Raw genomic sequence first — 20880 nt, 5'->3', positions numbered from 1 at the left:
GACAGTATTTAGGGTACAGTTCTGAATATGATAATATCTCTGTGCCCCAAGGTATTAGGTAACAGCTTGCTGAAGTTTTATTACCGAAGATCATACAATTGATATGGAAATGGGAAGAGAACAGGCTCGATTTGAAGATATCAGGCAGTTCTTATTCAGCCTTTTCTTCAAGCAGTTGCTTTAACAACTCCTTTTCTCTCTCAGTCCTTCATGGTGAGCGAGAGCAAGACCCTGCTGAAGGAGACCCTCATGCCAGTGTACGTGGCGCCTGAGGATGAGCAGCTGCTTTACATGTATGAGGAGGTCAAGCAGGCCGCAGCTACCCGAACCTCATCTATATTTATCCGAGGTAAGAGGAGCAAGAAGATAAATAGATGTACTGTAAGCTGGATTGATGGACTGTGACTATTACAATGAAAGAGATGAATGAGTTATATGTGAACATGGCATGAAACAGAAAACACAAACAGAAAAAAAAAGTTTCAAAATGGATACAAGGAGCTAAAGTGATAACAAAATCACATTTGTATGTTTTTACTGTTGACAGTCCTTCGAAGTATGATCACAGCTACAGCCTTTCAGATCTTAGTAAGCAACAACGCCCCCATCAAGGCTATCACTGACAACTCTATAATCACACTGGAGGTGAGTGTGGATTGAGCTTGGTGTGTGACTGGTTTTTCAGTTCTCCACCATGTAACTGGCGATGTGTGTTTCAGGGAGTGCTTCCAGGAACAGGAGAAGATGTACCCACTATTGTCATCACTGCCCACTATGATTCATATGGGCTAGCCCCGGTGAGTCACCAACAAATGACAAAACATTTTATGAAGATCTGGGCAACAGTTTCCACAGCTCTATCATGTGAAATTGATCCGTTCCTTTCTTAAAATGTCAGCGCTTACAATATGATAATCTGTTCATGCATGAATATGCTTCTGTTTGTCTGTGACACAGTGGTTGTCTTATGGAGCAGACTCTAATGGCAGTGGGGTCACCATCCTGCTGGAACTAGCACGACTCTTCCAGAAGCTTTATAGCAGTTCAAGCACCAGACCACCGTGAGTTACAGTTGATATTTTAACATTAACAAAGCACATATAGTGGTGCAGTGTAACTAAGTACATTTACTCAAGGTCTTTGCTTATACAATACAAATTTTACATACTTGTGCTTTACTTGAGTATTACCATTTAATGCAAGTTTATAAAACACTGACAGGGACCATTTTTCTACTTAATGAGTACTTTTACTTTTGATACTTCAAGTATTTTTCCCTGATAATACTTACAGTATGTTCTTTTACTTGAAAAAGGTTTTGAATGCAGTACTTTTAGTTGTAATGTAGTATTTTCACAGTGTGATAATGCTACCACTACTTAAGTAAAGGATCTGAATACTTCTACCACCACTGTATACATGTATCTAAAGAACCTGCTAATGCCAGTAATGAAAGCAATGTAATTATTCTCTGATTGGTTTTTGTTGTTTTAGATATCATTTAATGTTCTCCTTGACTGGAGGAGGAAAATACAACTTCCTTGGCACAAAGAGATGGATTGAAGAGAATCTGGACCACGCAGGTGAGCTTTTTGAACATGTGGAATGTCTACCATGTGTGCTGATATGAATTTAAACATGAGCTCTCTGGTTTGATTTATTTAAGCCAAACATTTCACCTCCAGAGTCCAGCCTGCTCCATGACAATGTGGCATTTGTTCTGTGTTTGGATACACTGGCCAGCGGCGATGAACTGCACATGCACGTGTCCCGCCCTCCTAAACCTGAAAGTCCCATGCACACTTTCATTCATCACTTGGAGGAGGTAAGAGGTTCTTAGGTGAAATATTGAAATATATGAACCAGTCTTATGGTCATTTGCTCATAAGTTTCTGGTATCTCCTGCAGGTAGTTTCCTCCAGATTTCCCTGGGTGAAGGTGGGTTTGGTCCATAAGAAGATCAATCTTGTGGAGTCCACAGTAGCCTGGGAGCATGAGCGCTACAGTCTGCGCAGGATCCCTGGTTTCACTCTGTCTCATCTGGAGGACCCCAAATCTGAGCTGCGTGGCTCCATACTAGATACAATGTAGGTTCTGAAGTCTGTTTATGATCAGTTTGAGCTGCTTAAAGGCCTTGTTTACTTGGATGACATAAAGAGATGATTTAAAGGGACACATACAGTCACTGGACTGCTTCCATGAACATGTGAATATCGTCCCCACAGGTCACAAGTGGATTTCAGGAAAATGAAGCGTAATGGCATCATCATAGCAGAAGCACTGGCACAGTACATGTACAATCTCTCTGACAAGGTGATTAGATTCATGAAAATAGAGCACCCGAACATGAATGAGTTAATAATTTGCTCTCTTTTTCATAGCATATTAATATGTGATTGCTCTCTGTTATCCTCCACCAGGGTTCACCCAAAGATGTGCAGGTTTTTAGGGGCCAAATGGTAAGATCCTGCTTATTTTTAGTCATACTGCAAAAGAAAATTACTGACCTCTGGTGTTTGGTTTTAGATATTACACAGGCCCAGGCTTATGTAAGAGCTTTGCCCTGTTAATTTGATTCATTTGAAGACTGGGAGCTTCATATTAGACAACTGACACATATTAGGAGGTTAAAAATGTAGCACACACAGCATAATGTGAGAATAATTTCCAGCAGTAATCACAAATGTAACATAAGATCCAGACTGGTTTTTTTTCCTAGTTAACTAGAATCAGAAATGTTAGTACACTTAAGAATATATTGGCCATGCAATTTTTTTGCCCCCTCTGTGAATCCCCATGTAAATCCTCGGCGCAGGAGTTTCAGGACAGTCGCATGTCCAGTCTGATGTCCTTCCTGACGTCAGTCCCCCGGGCAACCCAGCTGTTGGATAAGGAGCCCAGTCACATCCTGATGGTCAACTCGCTGGAGCATGAATTTAAACGCTACTTACAGCAAGTCCACAGACACAATTTTCGACAGGACAAGAGGTATCACATGACAGTAAAAACATACAGTAAATATAGTATATTCCCAACACATTTCCTTCACAAACTATTTTAATACTCTTGATACAGGGACCCTGATATTACCTTTTTTGATCAAATGGACCAACCAATAGTGATGTACAGGTAAATATCTGTGTCATAATTCTTTCTGAGCATGTAGTACTTTGAACATGACTTGATTAATGACACACTTCTTCCCCCAGAGTGAAACCTGCAGCCTTTGATCTCTTTCTTGGTGGCTGCATTGCTGCTTACTTAGGGATCGTTTACTACGCAATCCAGGTTCGTCAGTGCTCTTCTCTAACGTCCATTCATATTATATTGCTGCATTTCCTCCTCGCAAACAGCACATCACGTTGCTTTGACAGGACAGATATGTAGATACTGCTGGATGTCAGATTTGTCTTCTTACATTATCTGTCCGGTCTTTCTCACAGAATTTTAGGCTGTCTTTACACAAAACTGAAAGCAGCGGTGAAATCCAAGCACCAGTAAATCGTGTAAGACTCTGAACACAGAGTCTATGACAGCGGCTTTGAAGTCTGCACTGCACATGTTGGACTTCTGCTTCGTTGGCAGTGCAGGACATGAAAGCAATGCAACAAGAGTCCTCCGAGACTGATCATATCGCACAATCTATGAAGTGTGCATCTGCTTTGAAATGTATATTGTTTTGAAGATGTTTGTTTATACCTTTTATTATATACAAATCCACTGTAATGTGAACTATTTCATATAAAAACAGACTAAATCTAACAAAACAAATAAAGGACAAAAATGGGGAATTTTCTTGTCTCAAAGTGTACTGAGGAAGTGAAAACAAACCACAGCTTGGATCTGATTTGAGCACCCGTGAAGGACGTTCCTGCCACATGATTACTATGATTCTCCATGTCCTCTACTCTGCATCTGTTGACATGGATTTGACTGGGCTTAACATGGCTGTCAAACAAGGCCCAGCCACTGCGGCGAGATGAACAGCTAGTTCCTGTCACAGATAACTCAGCGAGAGCGATGGAGACACAAAGGCACCCTACGGCTCTTGGTGAATTATTGATGCTCATGTGGCATGCTGACAGTGAATAGAGGTGACCCCGGATGGTGGTGGGGGATTCTTAGAAATCCCATCCCTCTGCTGCTTTGTTTCTGTTGTGCAGATCTGATAAAACTGAGTCTGTTTTAACTACAAGGTGGTTAAACAGCCAGAAGCTGAGCCATCAGTGTTTGAGATCAGTGCTGGTTAGTTTGTGAGGGGCCACGGGAGGGAAGTAGGTCATGGACAGTGACCCCAGGTATGTATGTCTCTGCAGGGGGCCTGGGGCTTGGGAGGATTAGTGGCTGAGTGCTCAGGTAGCACAAAGAGTTGTTCTGGTTCAGCAGGGATGCTCTTAACCTGTCTCTACTTCCAACACAGCAGATTCATCACAGTAGCTACATGGCTAAACAAAAATTTGACTATGTATTTGGTTGGTGACTTGGATCTGTGCAGGATTTGCAGCAACTGATGCACGCACAAGACAAATACAACACTGTCATATATTAAACACATAAGGAGTATAGATATATAGCAACAAAATAGGTGGCAAGCACAGCCCAGCAACAATTTGTAGCAGAAAAAGCCCTCACATATTAAGCAATTTAAAGTAGAAGTATTAGAACAAGAGGTACACAGGTATGAGGGAAAGGGAGGAGCCACCAGGTGACAGGGGAGGAGAAGGATGTTCATGACTTTCAGACTGGGGGCAAGCAGTGGAAAATAAACAAGACGGTCAGTGAAGATGGTTCCCCAGCTCTACATCACAGTGTACAAAGAGCAGTTCGCCTCTCCAGGCAGAGCGAAGAGAGAGCAGCTTCGACCCACCTCTGCCCACCGCAGGAACAACCCCCAGCCTCGGCTGGTAAGACGCAAAGCCCGCTGTGCCACACTCATGGACAATAGAGGTTTAAAAAGATAATGTGTGTGTGTGTGTGTGTGTGTGTGTGTGTACAGAAAGAGATTTCTTGAGAAAATGAATCAGTTAATTCATGGAAATGGTAAACTAATAATGATTTAGTAATTAATAATGATATTAAAAACTCACCAAAAAGAATTAACATTTCCTGCTGGTGCATTTAAGGTGAGACAGGACTAATTGGGTCACTTATTATTGGCACTCTACTGTACAAACTAAAGTGTCTTACACTAATTGGCGGCTGGTTGTTTACATTTCCCTGTGCTTGGTGAAAACTGTATCCCATCTATTATTCAGTGCTTCCTCCAGATCTATTTATTTATCCAGACGTAGTGTAAACAGAGCTAAGAGGAGTGCACAGGCACTTCACTGTAAAGGAAAAAAAATGGCAAATGACTGCACAAGGGTTTTCAGTTTTTTATATTCTTATTCAAAGAAATTATACTGACAGAGAACTCAGAAAAAAATATTTTGGAGTAATTGTGTTTTATTTCATGAGGAAAAGAAGGTAGAAAAGAGCATATTAATTACAAGGATTTAAATTAGGTGTCTGTTGATAAAGTACATATGCCATAATGTATGCTTGTGATGTCTCACATGTAGAGAGGAATGTTCAGTCTAATGGACACTGTGTTCTGTGTCTGTATCCAATTACTTTTTCTCCTTATCTTCAACCTCTTCTTCTTGTATTTCCACCCATACAATTCCCTCTTTTCCTTGCCTCTCCAGGACTTTCTGTTTCCCCGGAGCCTTCAGCCCAACTACAGGTCAACCCGTGCACAACCACACCCCTTGCCCCCTGTGGACGTTGGCCGTCCTCTCTTCCCCCCTGTCAGACATTTATCATTTCACAGTCCAGTTACAACTTGTCCTGACTACTATCTCAAAACTGCAGAGGCAGGCAAACCGCAGCACATACCCCCTGTCAACCCAGGTGCACAGCAAGCTCTGCCCTCTGCTGACAGACTGCAAAAACTACAGCTGACTGAGCTTCCCGCCGGCACTGGGGTTCAGCTCCATGCAGCTTTGAAGAACCCACAGAGGTAGCAACTGATCAGGTCTATCTATGGGTCAGAGATAACACTGAAAAAATACTGAATCTGACTGGTTTTCTTCACAGGAGAACGGATTATGAGAGGAATTTGCATTCCACTCTCAGCACAGCAACCCAGGTATGGAACTAACCTCTGACCTCTTCTTGTGGACTTTAAACATCAAACAAACTGGATACGTTCTACAAGTCCTGTTAATGTGACAAAGGAAACTGAAGCTGTTGTTGTTTCTGACAGGCAACATGCAGGGACTCAGCTAAGGACAAGACCCCAAACTAGCAACCCTCCTGCAGCTCAGCACCACTTTCCACAGACAGAATACAGCAGGTCCCGCTCTAACAGCACACTGGACTATAGGTGCATATTCACTTGCATGTAATAACATAAAGTAGGAATTTACTGAGCAAGAATATGCCTCTCTTCTGACATTTAAATAATAACCACTGAGGTCTGATTTCTTCCCCTGTGGTTTCTCTTACAGTGGGTGTTACAGCTGCTTCCACGTGGTGAAGCCCTACCAGGCTGGGCACTACATCATACACCCAGAGTTTGTGTCTGAATGCCTTCGTTAGGCACTATTAGAGCACTGGCTTCCAAAGCGGGGACCTGGGGGGCCTGCAGAGGTCCTTGAGGGGGCCTCCTGGGGGGGGTGGGGGATTCTTAACTTCACTATTGTTTAATTCTTTACTAATTAACCCAGTGAGACAAGGTGTAAGAATGAATAATGTAACACTAGGCTGCACTCTTACCGCTATTATCTCCCTGCATACAGTGTTGACACTTTTACAATTAAGTACTAAATCAGCAGCAAAGATCTTTCCGTAAGGGGCTTGTGGTGATCACATCGAATGGGGCACTTTGGCCCCTATGTGTATCTGGATATGAAATTAAAATTTTATTCTACTATTAGAGAGATTTTTTTTTTTTTTTTTTTTTTTTAAAGGGGGTTAAGGGGAGGGGTTAGCACAGTAATAGTTCTGCTAACAATGAAACTTGACTCAGGGGTACTACAAGCTTATTATGATGATTATTATAGGTACTTTCTGGTGACAGCATACAGAAATAAACGTATACCACCAATGCAAATAAGGTCATTATAAACACTATACTACTTGGCACAGATAGACCTCAATACCCTGTAGTTTTCCCCCCTAAATTTGCTAATTTCTATTTTTCCCAGTGTTCTTGATTTATTTATCTCACACTATATTTTAAGTTTTTCAGCCAGTGTTCTTTGCTCAAATCATGACAGTTTGTTGAGTGTGTGCAGAATAGTAAATTAAAGAGTAGCCAACGACTCTTCAAATCTACTGGACTACATTTCCCATGCTGTATTGGGCGTAGGCAAGGCGGATACGCAACAACATGCCTCTCGGTCCTTTTCTGTAAACTGTGGCAAACAAGTTGTGCCTGGAGCTGCCGCGAGGGCTGCCGCTGATCGGTAGGCAAAAACTATTTTTAATGAACAGCTGAAAAGCAAACAGAATAAGATGATGTGACATTCGTATGCCACGTTGCTTAAACGGATCCCGTGTTATTTTCCCTCCGTTAAAACTTTCTTGCACCACCCACCAAGGCGCACAACAACGGCTTTCTATACATCGGACTGTATCTGGTACTGTATGTAAAAGTTGTCTATGCAGCAAAAAAAGACATTGCTTTCTGTGTAATTATTACCATAGTAATGTGTGTTTGCGGGCCTATGTGTTGTACGATTTTATTCAATAAATAAAATATAGAATATAAAGTAGAAAGTTCAGCTCTGAAACAGTCTCCAAAACTCGCCACATGCGAAGTGAAGACGGTCACTGTTGTGTTCTGTAAAGTTACCCTGAGTTACTTATTCATTCACGTTTATTTGAGAAGACACGGCCGTAATCAGCATATAATAGAGTGCCAACACACACAGACACGCACGCGCACGCAGTGTTTGAAGTACTGAGTCGTCCTCAAACTCCAGCTCTGACTGTACCATCAGCACTTTTCTGTTTATTTTTCTCCATGTCAGAATAGATAGGGAATCGGCTGAAGAAGCAGATATGAAACCACCCTGATCACGCGGTAAACAGTGAAATGCTATGGTCTGAACATTTTCAGCTTTTTCATGCTTTTTCGTCTGATATGAGTTTACATATGGTTTATTATTATTAGTAGTAATTAGTAGTAGTAGCTATTTGTTGAATTATGATTAGAGATAAAGTGATTAGTTGTGTAATAAATAAAATTAATCTTAATTTATTTTCTTAATTTTATTGTCCATTTAATCGTATTACTGTTTGATTTTTGTGTGTATTTCATAAAAGATGATCAATTGAATGGTTAAATTAGTTTGAAGCAAAAAAAAAAAAAAAAAAAAAAAAAAAAAAAAAAAATCAGGCTCTGACTTGCTTTCCAATTCCAGTTGTGAATATTTATTTGTTTTCATAGTCCTCCATGAAAATAAATGGAACATTTTGGGGTTTTGGACTGTTGATGTTGATGAACTTTAACATGTCACACTGGACTTTTTTTTTGTAAAATTAATGATTAATTGAGAAAACAATCAGCAAATCAGTGTATGGCTGAAGAAATGCATCCATATGTTATTGTTGCCATCTGATGTCTATCTTACACTGTTTCATTAAAAAACAATTTCAGACACAGTTTTTCTAGAATAGATCTGATACACAGTAAATCTTCTCCTGACTCAGTTTCCCTGCCAGTGTCCAGCAGCCTCAGTGGATCTCAGAGGAACCAGCAGTTAGTTCCCTGTTAATTAATGATGTGCTTATGTTATCACTCCTGTTGTTGGGGGAAATCTATACTAAGGGTGGTTGAACACAAAATTAGTCAATTAGATTGCTAATTAATAGCAAGCATTTTTTATTATCGACCCCTGCTGCCAGGGCAGAGCATGAGGGTCAATTGCAGTTAGGACTAGTCAGCAAACAGGGAAGCTGCAGAGGAATTAACTCCCCTTGGTCTGCTGAGCATTCTAATTTAATCTATTCTGATTAACTAAGGCCACAATAACTAACATCAACCAGTTAATTACCCATAAGAATTTCTCCTGTATACCTGATGCGAAGGACAGTAAGGCCTGCATGCAATGGAAATGGACATGTCTTTAATGTTTTTGTTGAAAACTTTTTGGTTTTCAGTCAGAAATGAACTAGGTAACGTGCAGCTTTGGTTAGTCTGGTTTGATGGAGCACAAAGTTTAGTATGCTTCCCTCTCCTCCCGGGCACTGGCAGAGCTTTAAGGCCAAAATCCCCTTTTCTGCTTCTCTACTTCCCTACATACAAATGAGTCTTCTTTCAATTGAGCTCATATGTTAGAATTACTGCTGGGGACGGCCACTTTATCTTCTTATGGGTAACTGGCAGTAGATTTGTTTTGTTAAATCTCAAACACATCTTTAAAGTTTACATCCTGACAGTTTAATACCTCTAAGTGCTGTGAAATCACTTGCTGTGCAGCAGTGCAGGGCATGTAAGACAATGCTAGAACTGTCATGGAGGCTTTGAACTGACAAGGAAACAAGATAGACTGAAAAACAGGTTGACATATTGAATGTGTGTGGATCTGGCTGGGGCTGTTTTCCTGGATGTCTCTGATAGTTAGCTCAATATATATGACTCTTCACATAATAATTTTATTTTGAACACATTTTCATATAGAAAATCGTGTTGATATGAGAAAAACAGATGTTGCATGGAAACCTCAACACAAACTTTTCACAATCTTTTTTCTCTCTCTGACTGGCAGGGAAATAGACATAACGGTGTGGCCTGAGTACAACAAAAAAGGTTCCCTGGAAAACATATCCATGATCTGCAGAAAATTAAATCTAGGATTTGCCCACTGAACAGTGCAAGTCATGTACCAAGTGGTACCAGGAGGAGCGGGGGGCACAATTACAGATGTTATCCCCAAGCAGAAACACAGCAAGGACACTCGACCCTTAGTCGGAGCTGGAGTAATCGGCCTGGTGCTTGTGATTGCTGCAGTGACTGCGTGGTGTTATTACATAGCCTCTCTACGCAAAGCTGAGCTGCTTAAGACTCAGCTTCTGGATCTGAATAAAGATGGCTACATTATCCGCAACCAGGGAGGCTCCATTGTTTTCAGAATGGATTTCAGGTTGGTATATTTAAGTGGTGTCTGAAATTTGATGCATGTTTGTGAATACATATTTCAGATACAGCAGAAGCTTAATGTAAAATGTACAAATACTTATTTTAAATATGCCAAGAAGAGAGACTGCATGAAAATGTAATTGTTTTTAAACCTTGGCAGGTCAGGGACCCTGGATTTGGATTCCTGCTCTAAAGAAGGAGAGATTCTGAGCTGTGGACGCACCACTGATAGAAAACTTAACTTCTTCATTGAGACAGTGCGACCTAAGGACACGGTACAGTGCTACCGTGTGCGCTGGGAGGAACTGGTTCCTGACATTCCTGTTGAGCATGCCATGACATACAAGTTTGCACATTGGTATGGCGGTGCAGTGTCAGCAATACAGCATTGGCCTATTTCTATTTCTGGCCAACAAGCTCCCAAACCCTTTGTAACTAGTGACATCTACTCAAACCGCAATGAATTTGGTGGAATTTTGGAGAGTTATTGGCTTTCATCCAATGCTACAGCCATCAAGATCAATAATTCTGTGCCCTTCCACCTGGGCTGGAATGACACAGAGAAGACCATGTACTTCCAGGCACGATACAATGACAGTCCCTTCAAGCCAAACCCAGGGGAGGCTCCATGCGCTGAACTCAGCTACAGAGTCTGTGTGGGCTTAGATGTGACATCCATACACAAGTACATGGTCCGCAGATACTTCAACAAACCAAACAAAGTACCAGCCAAAGTCATGTTTCGCCACCCTATTTGGTCGACCTGGGCATTACATAAGACTGATATTGACCAAGAGAAAGTCTTGGCGTATGCTGCCAACATCCGCAAGCATCACTTCAACTGTAGCCACCTGGAAGTAGATGACCGCTACACCAGTCGTTATGGGGAATTTGAGTTTGACCCAATAAAGTTCCCCAATGCCTCGGCCATGTTCCAAAAGTTGAAATCAGATGGATTTTTGGTGTCACTCTGGATTCACCCTTTTGTCAACTATGACTCAGAAAACTTCCATACTTGTGTAGAGAGGGGCCTGTTTGTCAGGGAGCCTACAGGACGGCTTCCAGCATTGGTGCGCTGGTGGAATGGCATTGGTGGCATTTTGGATTTCACAAATGCAGAGGCGCGTGATTGGTTTTCCTCCCAGCTACGCTCACTGCGCTCCAGGTATGGGGTGACATCTTTTAAATTTGATGCAGGGGAGACCAACTATTTACCATGGAAATTTAGCACTAGAACTCCCATTCGAGACCCAAGTTTTTTCACAAGACGTTACACGGAAATGGCTATTCCCTACAATGATAGGGCTGAGCTGCGTAGTGGCTACCAGTCCCAGAATATATCCTGCTTCTTCAGACCAATTGACAGAGACTCTGTGTGGGGCTATGAGCTGGGTCTCAAATCTCTTATTCCCACAGTGCTTACCATTAGTATTCTTGGCTATCAGTTCATTCTACCAGACATGATCGGAGGGAATGCCTATCTAAACCGCACAGATGGAAATCGTGCATTACCTGATCGAGAACTTTATATCCGCTGGCTGGAGCTGTCAGCCTTCATGCCCTCCATGCAGTTTTCTATTCCGCCATGGGAATACGACAATGAGGTGGTTGAAATTGCTCGAAAATACACAGCTCTCCATGAGAGTATTGTCGCACCACGGGTCCTGGAGCTCGCTGGCGAGGTGCTAGACACCGGGGACCCAATCATACGGCCCCTGTGGTGGATTGCCACAGGTGATGAGACAGCCTATAAAATCGACTCCCAGTTCCTGATTGGGGATGACCTCATGGTAGCCCCAGTTTTAGAGCCTGGAAAGCAAGAGCGTGACATCTACCTCCCTGCTGGCCGCTGGAGAAGCTACAAGGGGGAGAGATTTGATATCAAGGAGCCACTTCATCTCACAGACTATCCTGTAGACCTGGATGAAATTGCTTACTTTGTTTGGGTGTAGCAAAAAAGGGATCGTAAACCTGAACAGACTTGCTCCAATTTGCTTTTGAGATGAGCTTAATGAATTTAGCTTTTAAGCTTGAGACAATGAATGAAAAAGTTGTTTTTTCCTGGAACAAAATAGTCAATTTAAATTACAAATGTGAACACTCAAAAATTCTGTAAACCTCATCTTAATTTTTAATTGTCATTTAATTAAAATTAATGAATGTAACATCTTGAGCATTTCTTTGTGGTTTAATAGATTGGTTAGTGTCTTTTAGAGTGAGACTATGTAACTTCTTTGACATACATAAGTGACATGGTCAGTGGGTCAGTGACAAATGGAAATAAATATGGTAATAATCAACAAGCTGACTGGTCAGTTACACAGGAGTATTTGTCTAATATTTGCTAACATTATCCATAATAAGCCACTGGTCCAAGTAAGACTGCAACAGCAAAACCCCAACATTTGTTAAAGTGAGTAAGTGTTCGCTTTAATGCTTACAAATTCAGCTTTTCATTTGTACAAGGAAGAATACATTATTTAATCTTTTAAAAGTTACATAGTCTAGCTTTAAAGGCTGTAAAAGTCACATATAGGAAACATTTGTCAAAAAGGGAATAAGCAAACTGTGAATTGATTAAGGTATAATTGCACAGTAGGCCATAAAGTTATTTTCAAATGTTAAAGGCAACAAATTGTATGATAGAAGGTTAATAGAAGGGCTGTCATTGTCAAAAGGCAGATAGTAGGCCACAAAAAACCTTTTCTGTAAAAATTCTCAGTTTGACTGAGATATCCTTTTGACATTAATAACTCTTCCACTTCTCTGCTCTGAGATAACTCTCAGGAAGTCAGGTTTAATGCTTCACTTACTGGGATGAATGCTTGAAGTTTAATCATTACAAACTGCATGTGCTCTTACTTGTGTAACACAGTGTCATGTAACTTCTCCAAGCCCAGAAGAAGATGCCTTATATTAGGCTCTAAATAATTAATGCTCTTCCTCAGGTAACAGTTTTCTCAGGCTGTAGTGTGTTTGAAGTGTCTGCTAACTAGTAACACTATTAGTGTTACTTGCTGCATTCAGGGTAAACAAATACTCTGAATGCAGCTAGTGTTACAGTAATGTCTAATACAGTGACTGTCACATCCATGATAATAAGAATTTATTATATGATGTTTTGATTTTTGGAATTCTTAAACACAGTAACCTAAATGATAGTGGTTTGCTTTCTTTACACCTACTTTGTATGCAGTGTGCAGTGTGGAAGTCCATAGACATGATGAATTTAGCAATATTTAATGGTAAATGGTACAGTGTGTTTTGTCACCTTGTGTTCTGTTAATGTGACTGTTTTGTAATGTGTCTTTGGTGCCATGTGCTAATAATTACTGCCATATAATATACGTGATTTGTTGTTATGCTATACGTTTATTGTTATATTGTGACATATTGTACATTTATTATGGAATATTATTTGTGAGTTAACCCTTTATGGGCAATAGCATGGTCGACATCCTCTACACCACAGAACTATGTCTCCTAACATTTTCTTAAAATTATTAAATAACTAGAGGCAGGACCGATGTTGATCTTCTGATTTATTTTACAGGGATTTTCTGAATTTTACTGAATGCCACACCTAACATGAAAATTATTGTTTAGTTATGTCCATTTTTGACTTCCTATATCTCCAATAGCTTTTTTAATCTGTGGAGTTTTCAACCTTCAATGAAAAAATGGTTGTGAAGTAAGGAGAAGGAAATGTCCACATTGTTATGGTGCAGTTCCTATTTGGCAATACTTGTTTGCTGCTTTTTGTGTTTTAATGCTGTCCACCTTTAACCCATTATCTAGCCCCATGTGGACTCTATGTGCTTTGACTTGTGGCACACACATGTTGACCTTGGTGGATTTTGTTTGTGCCTTTTGATGTAGTTTCATCATAACAACACATCCTATTTATAGCAGTTCTCACTCAGCATCTGGGCCAGGCCAATCTCTAAGGCTATTTCTGTCTCTGACTGCCTTGCTTTATGACAAGACGAAGAGGCTATATTTTGGACTGAATGTTTCTCTGCTTGTGGCTCTTGTGACCCAGTGTGTCCCGTTTTTTAAGGTTATTGTAACTGAAGGTTGGCAACATTTGCATGTGACTAAGGGGCAGCATTAATTTCAGCAAGAGTGCATATTTGATGTCTTTTCGTATGAATGTATTAAAAGAACTTGGCTTTTCCCTTGAATTGTGTTCTGCTTATTTTTCATGTTTTAAACATCATATGGTACATAAAGCACAGTTGCTACATTTTGCTACCATGACCGCCATTACCAGATGACAGATTTTAAAGCCTTGAAGAATGCAACAGTGATCGATATGTGGCCAACTTTGACATTTTACACACACCAACAAATAAAATACAACAAGAAAAAATGTGGACATGAAATTCAGGTCAGTAAGCTGACCATGCAATCAGTTAGCCAATAGCAACCTGTAACCTCTTATGAGTCTGCAATACATGAAAACTAATGTGCCTATCAATTTGATATTGAAAGAGGCACCCTTGAGGGACTTTTCTAACTTTTTGACGCCTGGCTCATCATGGGGCAATAATGACAAGGTGATGAAACAATTGTGCAGGTTATTTGGAGGCTGTGTTCAGATCAATAAATCATCTGGCGGTTCATGATGTGAGGCCAGAGAGCAACTGATATAAAAGTTTATGACTAGACACCAAGAATAAGAAAGATAAACTTACTACAGCAGGCGATAATAGCACCAATATTTATTAGAATTACAGCATTAAACATGATTGTTCTTTCTGAGTTCAAACAGCCTGGCTGGACCATTTCTCACAGCTATAGTCGATCTTTCATATGTTTGGGGAATTTATTCCATTTCACAACAGCGGGATATGCTTCAGAACTACTTCACTTTATTTGCCAATGCCTCATCTTTCTTCAAAATTGATCTCGACTTGCAGCCTGTGCGGGGAGGACATACATTCATTGATTAGCTGTCTCTGGGTTGCTGGGATCAATATTATTTGTTGGTTTGCTTTCTGCAATCATATTGTTTGGGTCTGCCCATCTTTTCATAGACTGGACAAATAATTTATGTAGGAGCTTTGTAGGAGGAACTGGGAGATTTCTAAGAGGAAGGTTGAAAAAAGAAAAGAATTAGCAAAATATGATTGTTTTAAATCAAAGTAATAGTGTCTTGATTAATTAAATTTGTGCCTAGTATATTGTGGAGGCATATGCTTACTATTGTCACTATTGTTTTTTTTTTTTTTTTTTTTTTACATTTGTTTAATTTAAAAAAGGAGGCGAGAAAATGCATATTTACTTACTGTTGATAGCAATGGAGTAGAGATAACAGAATGAAACTATGAGAAATTTTGGTGTTATAAACAGAGATAAAAAAAACTTCAAGTATGAAAAAAGGCAGCAAGAACACTCACAGGATAATCTGTCTAACAGCTGACAACATTTTCACAGATATTGAAAACTAAATAGTGACACATGAAATCTATAGTTGTTTTTGGGCCATGTGGTGCTGCAGACGTCCAGAAGGGTGCAGTGTAGCTTCACTGATGAATCCCTCCTCTGACATGTCCGTGGACCATGCTCCAGATGTTATGTGCGTGCTCGCACACACACAGACACACACACACACACACACACACACACACCAAGCAGGACACAAAACTGGCAGAGCACTCCCCCTCCTTCCTTCCCCACCTGTGAGCCCACCTGTGTGTCCATCTGCAGAGGAGAGACGCCAGTTGTTCTGGTTAGAAGCCAGTGTGTCTCAAGTACCTCCCCATATCCTCCTTCCATGAGTCTGTCTGCTGTCTGTCCTCCCCAGTAAGGCATATATATTATACAGAGAGAGAAGTGGTGCTCTGAAGAGCAGCCATAAAAACACTGCTGAGTCAAAAATAATTAAAAATTAAAAATAGATGCATCCTGTGCAATTTCTCATTTAATTACCCAGTCAGCCCAATCATTTATGTCCTCTGTTTCTGGAAATTTCTGACAACTTAGTGCAATAAAGAATAAAGTACAGTCATATGCTCCTGTGATAGGTGGCGCATAATGTCAGAGATCTGACATTACATTGAACAAAAATAAAAGACATCAAGTCTTTTTCTCACTTATTTGTTACAGCTCAACAACAGCCACACATAGGCTAATTTATGGAAAGTGTACATTACAGATGACTTGATTGTATGATCACTTGTTCACAGAAATAATTGCAGATGACCATTAAAGCCACCAAACACATCATTAGGATTGTTGCTAGATCACATAGAAACCGAAACTGAGCAGGAGACAAACGATGATGAATAAGCTACAGTTTTAATAAAAATGAGGTTTCCAGCTTTTCAGAGCTAAATGTGGAATGGGCATTTATCGTACGATGACCACAGGGGAAATAAAGCCCCATAGCCATCTCTTGTGTGAAGTAAGAATCTTTGTCCTTAACCCAAGATTTTCACTCCGTAACTAGAGTGACCTCGCATCTGGTGCTGCCACGGCTTGTCTGACAGGAATATGTCTGTCCTCGCTAGGTAACAAATGAACCCAACACCCCAGAGACTGGTCTCGCATCTGTTTATCTTTTTCACCTGTCTGCTCACTGCACTGCATCAGGCTGACACTCCTCTGCAGCCTTTGTGGATTTCAGAGCATGCCTGTGGCATTACAGGGACAGAGATAGTCAGTGTTGGCTGGTAGAAGCATTTGTTAACTTTGGGACTGGGCATGATAGTAGAGTACAGTGTGTGAGTCCACTTCATTCTGTGAGTCAGTATTGTATTTTCTAATATAATATATAGTATTTTAGATTGTACAACAATGTATAACTAAACTTTACTGGTACACTGCCATCTCTTTTTAATAATCCTTCATTTTTCTTATGTTTTAGATTCAGCTGAAATGATTAGTTGATTAATTGATAAGTTGGTCAACAGCAAAATGATCTATTTTATAGACTATTTTGACAATCAATTAATAATTTGAGTCATTTTTCAATTAAAAATGCTGACAAGTCTGTGGTTCCAATAAATAAATTTGAGGATTGTTTGCTTTTCTTTTTTAATGTGATAGTAAACTGAACAATGTTGGGTTATAGACTATTGCTTGACATCACTTAGAGCTTTAGGAAATTGTTGTAGTAATGTAGTATCTGTTTTAAGGAACACGGCAACACATATGGAGAAATAAATAGTAAAATCAAGGAGTTAGGTGAGGACAACAGGCAGGGCACTTCCTCTGTGCCTCGGTTGGGGTACGAGGTTGAACGAAATGTCAGCCGCCGAGGAACAGATGCATAATTGAAACATTGCGTTGCTGCTGCAGCCTCGCACAAGGTTGTTTGATTGATACCATTTTAGAACACTCCTGTCCCCTCATGCTCATGGGGTTTACCTGGGGAGAAACCAGGGGAGGAGGAAAGGTGCTTAGGTGGCTCATCTGGGTTTTGGAGGAAAATTGGTGCCATCCATCAAACACTGCATTTAACAAATGCTAACGCAGGCCTGGCCAACAAAGGATTCGTATATAAGGCAGCGAACCGGGAAACATGTGAGGTGCAGGGACTGCTGAGGGTCTATCAATCAGCCAGTCAGCTCCTTTATTTAACAAGCGAGGGCCACAGACCCCGAGGGCCACACTCCATATTCTGGCTGGTTGGGCTTGCAGTCTTCTCCTGTAAAAGGAAGGAGAAAAAAAAGGGGGGAAGACAGGGATGAAGGGAGGAAGGAAAGAGGGGTATGAAGGGATTGGGGTTGGTGGTGGTGGTGGTGGGGGGGATTGGTGTGGGTGATGGGGGTGCAGAAGGGTTTGGCCTGTGTCCCCTGGCGTGCCGGTGCGCTTCATCTTCTCAGTGCAAGGGCCTGGAACTGCTGCTTGATGGGATTTTCAGCCCTGTGGCCTCCGCTGTCCCAGCATCCATCTGGAGGGCTGCCGTGTGCACAGCGGAGAGCCAGCCACTCAGCGACACAGCCATAAAGAACAACCCGTAGGCCAGCCAATGCCACTGATCTGAGGCTTGCAGCTCTGTTCAGTGGACAGGCCAACACTCAGTGGCACACATTCCTGTCAGGGACACAGGCTGATCCCTAAGCTACTGTGTGCTCAGTGGAACAGAAGACACGCTCTGTGAGGCAGCCCACATCCAACCACTGACTCCTTCAAAGCTTGGAAAATTGGAATGGAACAAGGACTTCACTATTCAGCATCCTTAATGGTGTGGAGTGGACTGTCTGTCATTTTGTGCCACTGCAACAGAATACATGCACTTATCCTTCTGTTTTGCATTGTGTGATTTTTGATTTTTTTTTTTTTAATCAAGATTTTACAGCGCATTCAGTATCTGGTCAAGGAAAGCAGCAGAAGTTATAATGGGACCTTGTAGACAGTATAAGTGTGCAGGCAGTGGTCACACAGATTCTTTATCTGAATAAGCCTGTTGGGTGGCTGGCCATAATAAAACCACATTGCCTCAAAACAATGCTTCCCTTGCATGTTCAATAAGACACCGAGTCCATTTCTACGGAGAAGTTCAATTTAATACCACAACGCACAGCATCCAGAACAATAATATCAGCGATATATAATTGAAAATCAAAACCAAATATGCAAAGACAATCATTACTGCCTCTCATTATTGGATCCAATTTATGTATGCCCCAGGGGACAGAGTAGCAAATAATGGATTGGTACTGTGGAGAGCTGAGATACTGTACTCGCCATATTGGTGTTGAACGTGCACGAGATCCGGCCTGATATAACTGATATGGGTGTGGAAAGTTTGGATTGAAAATGTTTTTGTTTCTCCTCAGGGCTATGTGGCTTCATTAGCATATTTTTTTTCCCTCCTCTCCTGACGACTGTAAATTCAGTGAATGTAGCCCTGTGGTGGGTAAGGTGGGCAGACGGCAGACTGTATAAATAAACAGAGTCTGTCTGAGGGCAGCACTGTGGCCCCCACCTGCCCACCATCAATCAATATTACAGCGGCCACTGGCAGCCCAATCGCCCTTTTATAGGCCTGTGAAATGATCAAACATCTGCTCATAACCATGCTTCATATATAGATGGATCATACATACAATATCAAATCCTACGTGATATCATCCAGCACAACAGGATGTAACAATGACATTACATTACATTTATCCAAAGGTGTCTAGAGTGGCAGATTTTTTTGGGTGTTGGGAAGGGCTGGGGTGGTGGTGTGTAAGTATCCTTGAGGTAGATCTCATCAGTAACAGAATCAACAGTGTGCACTTAAAGGCTCACCAAATACAGTGGATCGATGAAGCCAAAAAGGATGAGACATTCCTGATGCTGTTTGTCTTCTTATTGTTTCCCTGGAAAATCCAGGGCAGAGTCTTATTTTTCTGAGCCCAAAAGACTAGATGAGAAAGCCAGCATCAACTATTTCCTTGTTTACTGTTTAAAAGTCGGCCAAGTTGATGGAAGCTCAGTGAACATGATAAAAGTTGAGCCCAGTAACTAGTTTGGCAGCTGTAGTAGACAAAGGTTGCGGGGGCCTAGTCCATGGAGAGGGGGAATGAATCCAAGTGGTCCAAGGTTAATGGTGGCTTGGAACAAAATGGATTCAGTGCCAGGGGCGTGCTGACAGGTGATTTGACATGAGTGAAGGTGGGCCATCAATCTCCTGTTGGCCCCTCTGACCCTCCCCCGCCCAGCCGTAGCAACTAGGGGGCGCCAGGTGTCATGGTGCCCTGACCTGTACAGGTCTCCAGATAGCCCACCTGCTGTCTGCCTAAAGCTCCCCCTACGGCTAGAGGAGACTCCCATCACTTCACGCCTGGCTGGCATAATGAAACTGTGATTGGAAGATAGTGAACTGTGACAGACAGTAGTAGACTCAAAGTCTTCTAGCCAAATTCAAACCCTCTCGCTCCAGGTTTCCTTTTACAGCCCGCTCTTCTCTTGAAGCGGTCTGACAATTTAATGGTGCAAAAATGATAATCTACCTGCCTATCTTTAATATGTTTTCATACGCTGTGTGGCTATTGTCTCGTGTACTGCAGAATAAAGGGATTTTGTAACTCATTCAACATGAGAGGGAATATCAGGTAAAGTATGCTGAGGCAAAAACGACTTTTTGTAGTACAAGTGTCATTATATGCATGTGTGTGCATGCTCTCCTGCCCCCCCCCCCCCCAGGGAGGCTTGGCTTCACATTTAAACCTGACATAAATTCCCTGTCACAAATCCCTGGGGCAGCCAGCCTTGCAGGCACAAAAGCAAATATTTCCGTTCCTGATCATGGCCAATCCCTTTTAACATCCCCACCCACTGACCACCCTCCTCCCCACCCTCCTCTGAACCTACCCTAGCACCGCAAGCCAGCCATTTGTCACAAAGTAATTATAGAATTATCGATTGGCAAGCAATTAACACCTTTCTTCTCTTTTTCCACCCACCTCCTTGCCCCACCCAGTCCCCCCTCCACCCCATCCTACCCCAACCCCATCCTTTAATTTGAATTTGGAGAAAGAAAGAATAAGGGGGGGGGGGTTGAAACCCGTGGGAGTAACACGTTTAATCCTGCTGGCATTTCCTAGTTCTCCTCAAATTAATAGGGCGACAGGGACAAAACGGCTTTTCTCTTTCTCCCTCTGTTTCCTCTGTTATTTCTCTCCTTGTCTTGCCTACTGATCTATCTTTAACAGACAGGGAGCTGCTTAGAGTACAGCCAAACACTCTATTCTAGCTGGGATGAATGAATACGGCATTAAACCTCATTTCAGAAAGAACATCTTACATGC

General features: G+C 41.5%; 2 protein-coding genes across 3 annotated transcripts; both read left to right on the top strand.

Annotated features, from left to right (window-relative positions):
• Nucleotides 1–3061, top strand: zgc:109965 (Nicalin-1-like). Its single transcript, XM_018700195.2, has 10 exons — nt 1–349; nt 548–645; nt 720–797; nt 958–1061; nt 1495–1583; nt 1686–1825; nt 1909–2087; nt 2226–2313; nt 2421–2459; nt 2816–3061. The coding sequence occupies exons 1-10, from the start codon at nt 211–213 to the stop codon at nt 3059–3061; spliced, it is 1200 nt and encodes a 399-aa protein (XP_018555711.2). The 5' UTR covers nt 1–210.
• A 4259-nt stretch (nt 3062–7320) lies between these two features.
• On the top strand, nt 7321–14313 carry myorg (myogenesis regulating glycosidase (putative)). 2 transcript variants are annotated; one of them, XM_018700311.2, is made up of 3 exons: nt 7321–7451; nt 9759–10133; nt 10290–14313. In XM_018700311.2, exons 2-3 carry the CDS (start codon nt 9871–9873, stop codon nt 12079–12081), a joined length of 2055 nt encoding a protein of 684 aa, XP_018555827.1. In that variant the 5' UTR covers nt 7321–7451; nt 9759–9870; the 3' UTR covers nt 12082–14313. The 2 variants fall into 2 exon arrangements, with proteins under 2 accessions (XP_018555827.1, XP_018555828.1); XM_018700312.2 differs by lacking the exon at nt 7321–7451 and adding an exon at nt 7479–7625.
• The last annotated feature ends 6567 nt before the right edge of the window (nt 14314–20880 follow it).

The sequence above is a fragment of the Lates calcarifer genome, linkage group LG12 (assembly GCF_001640805.2).
Source record: "Lates calcarifer isolate ASB-BC8 linkage group LG12, TLL_Latcal_v3, whole genome shotgun sequence".
Lineage (NCBI taxonomy): Eukaryota > Metazoa > Chordata > Actinopteri > Centropomidae > Lates > Lates calcarifer.
This window is presented reverse-complemented; position numbering and strand designations above follow the sequence as displayed.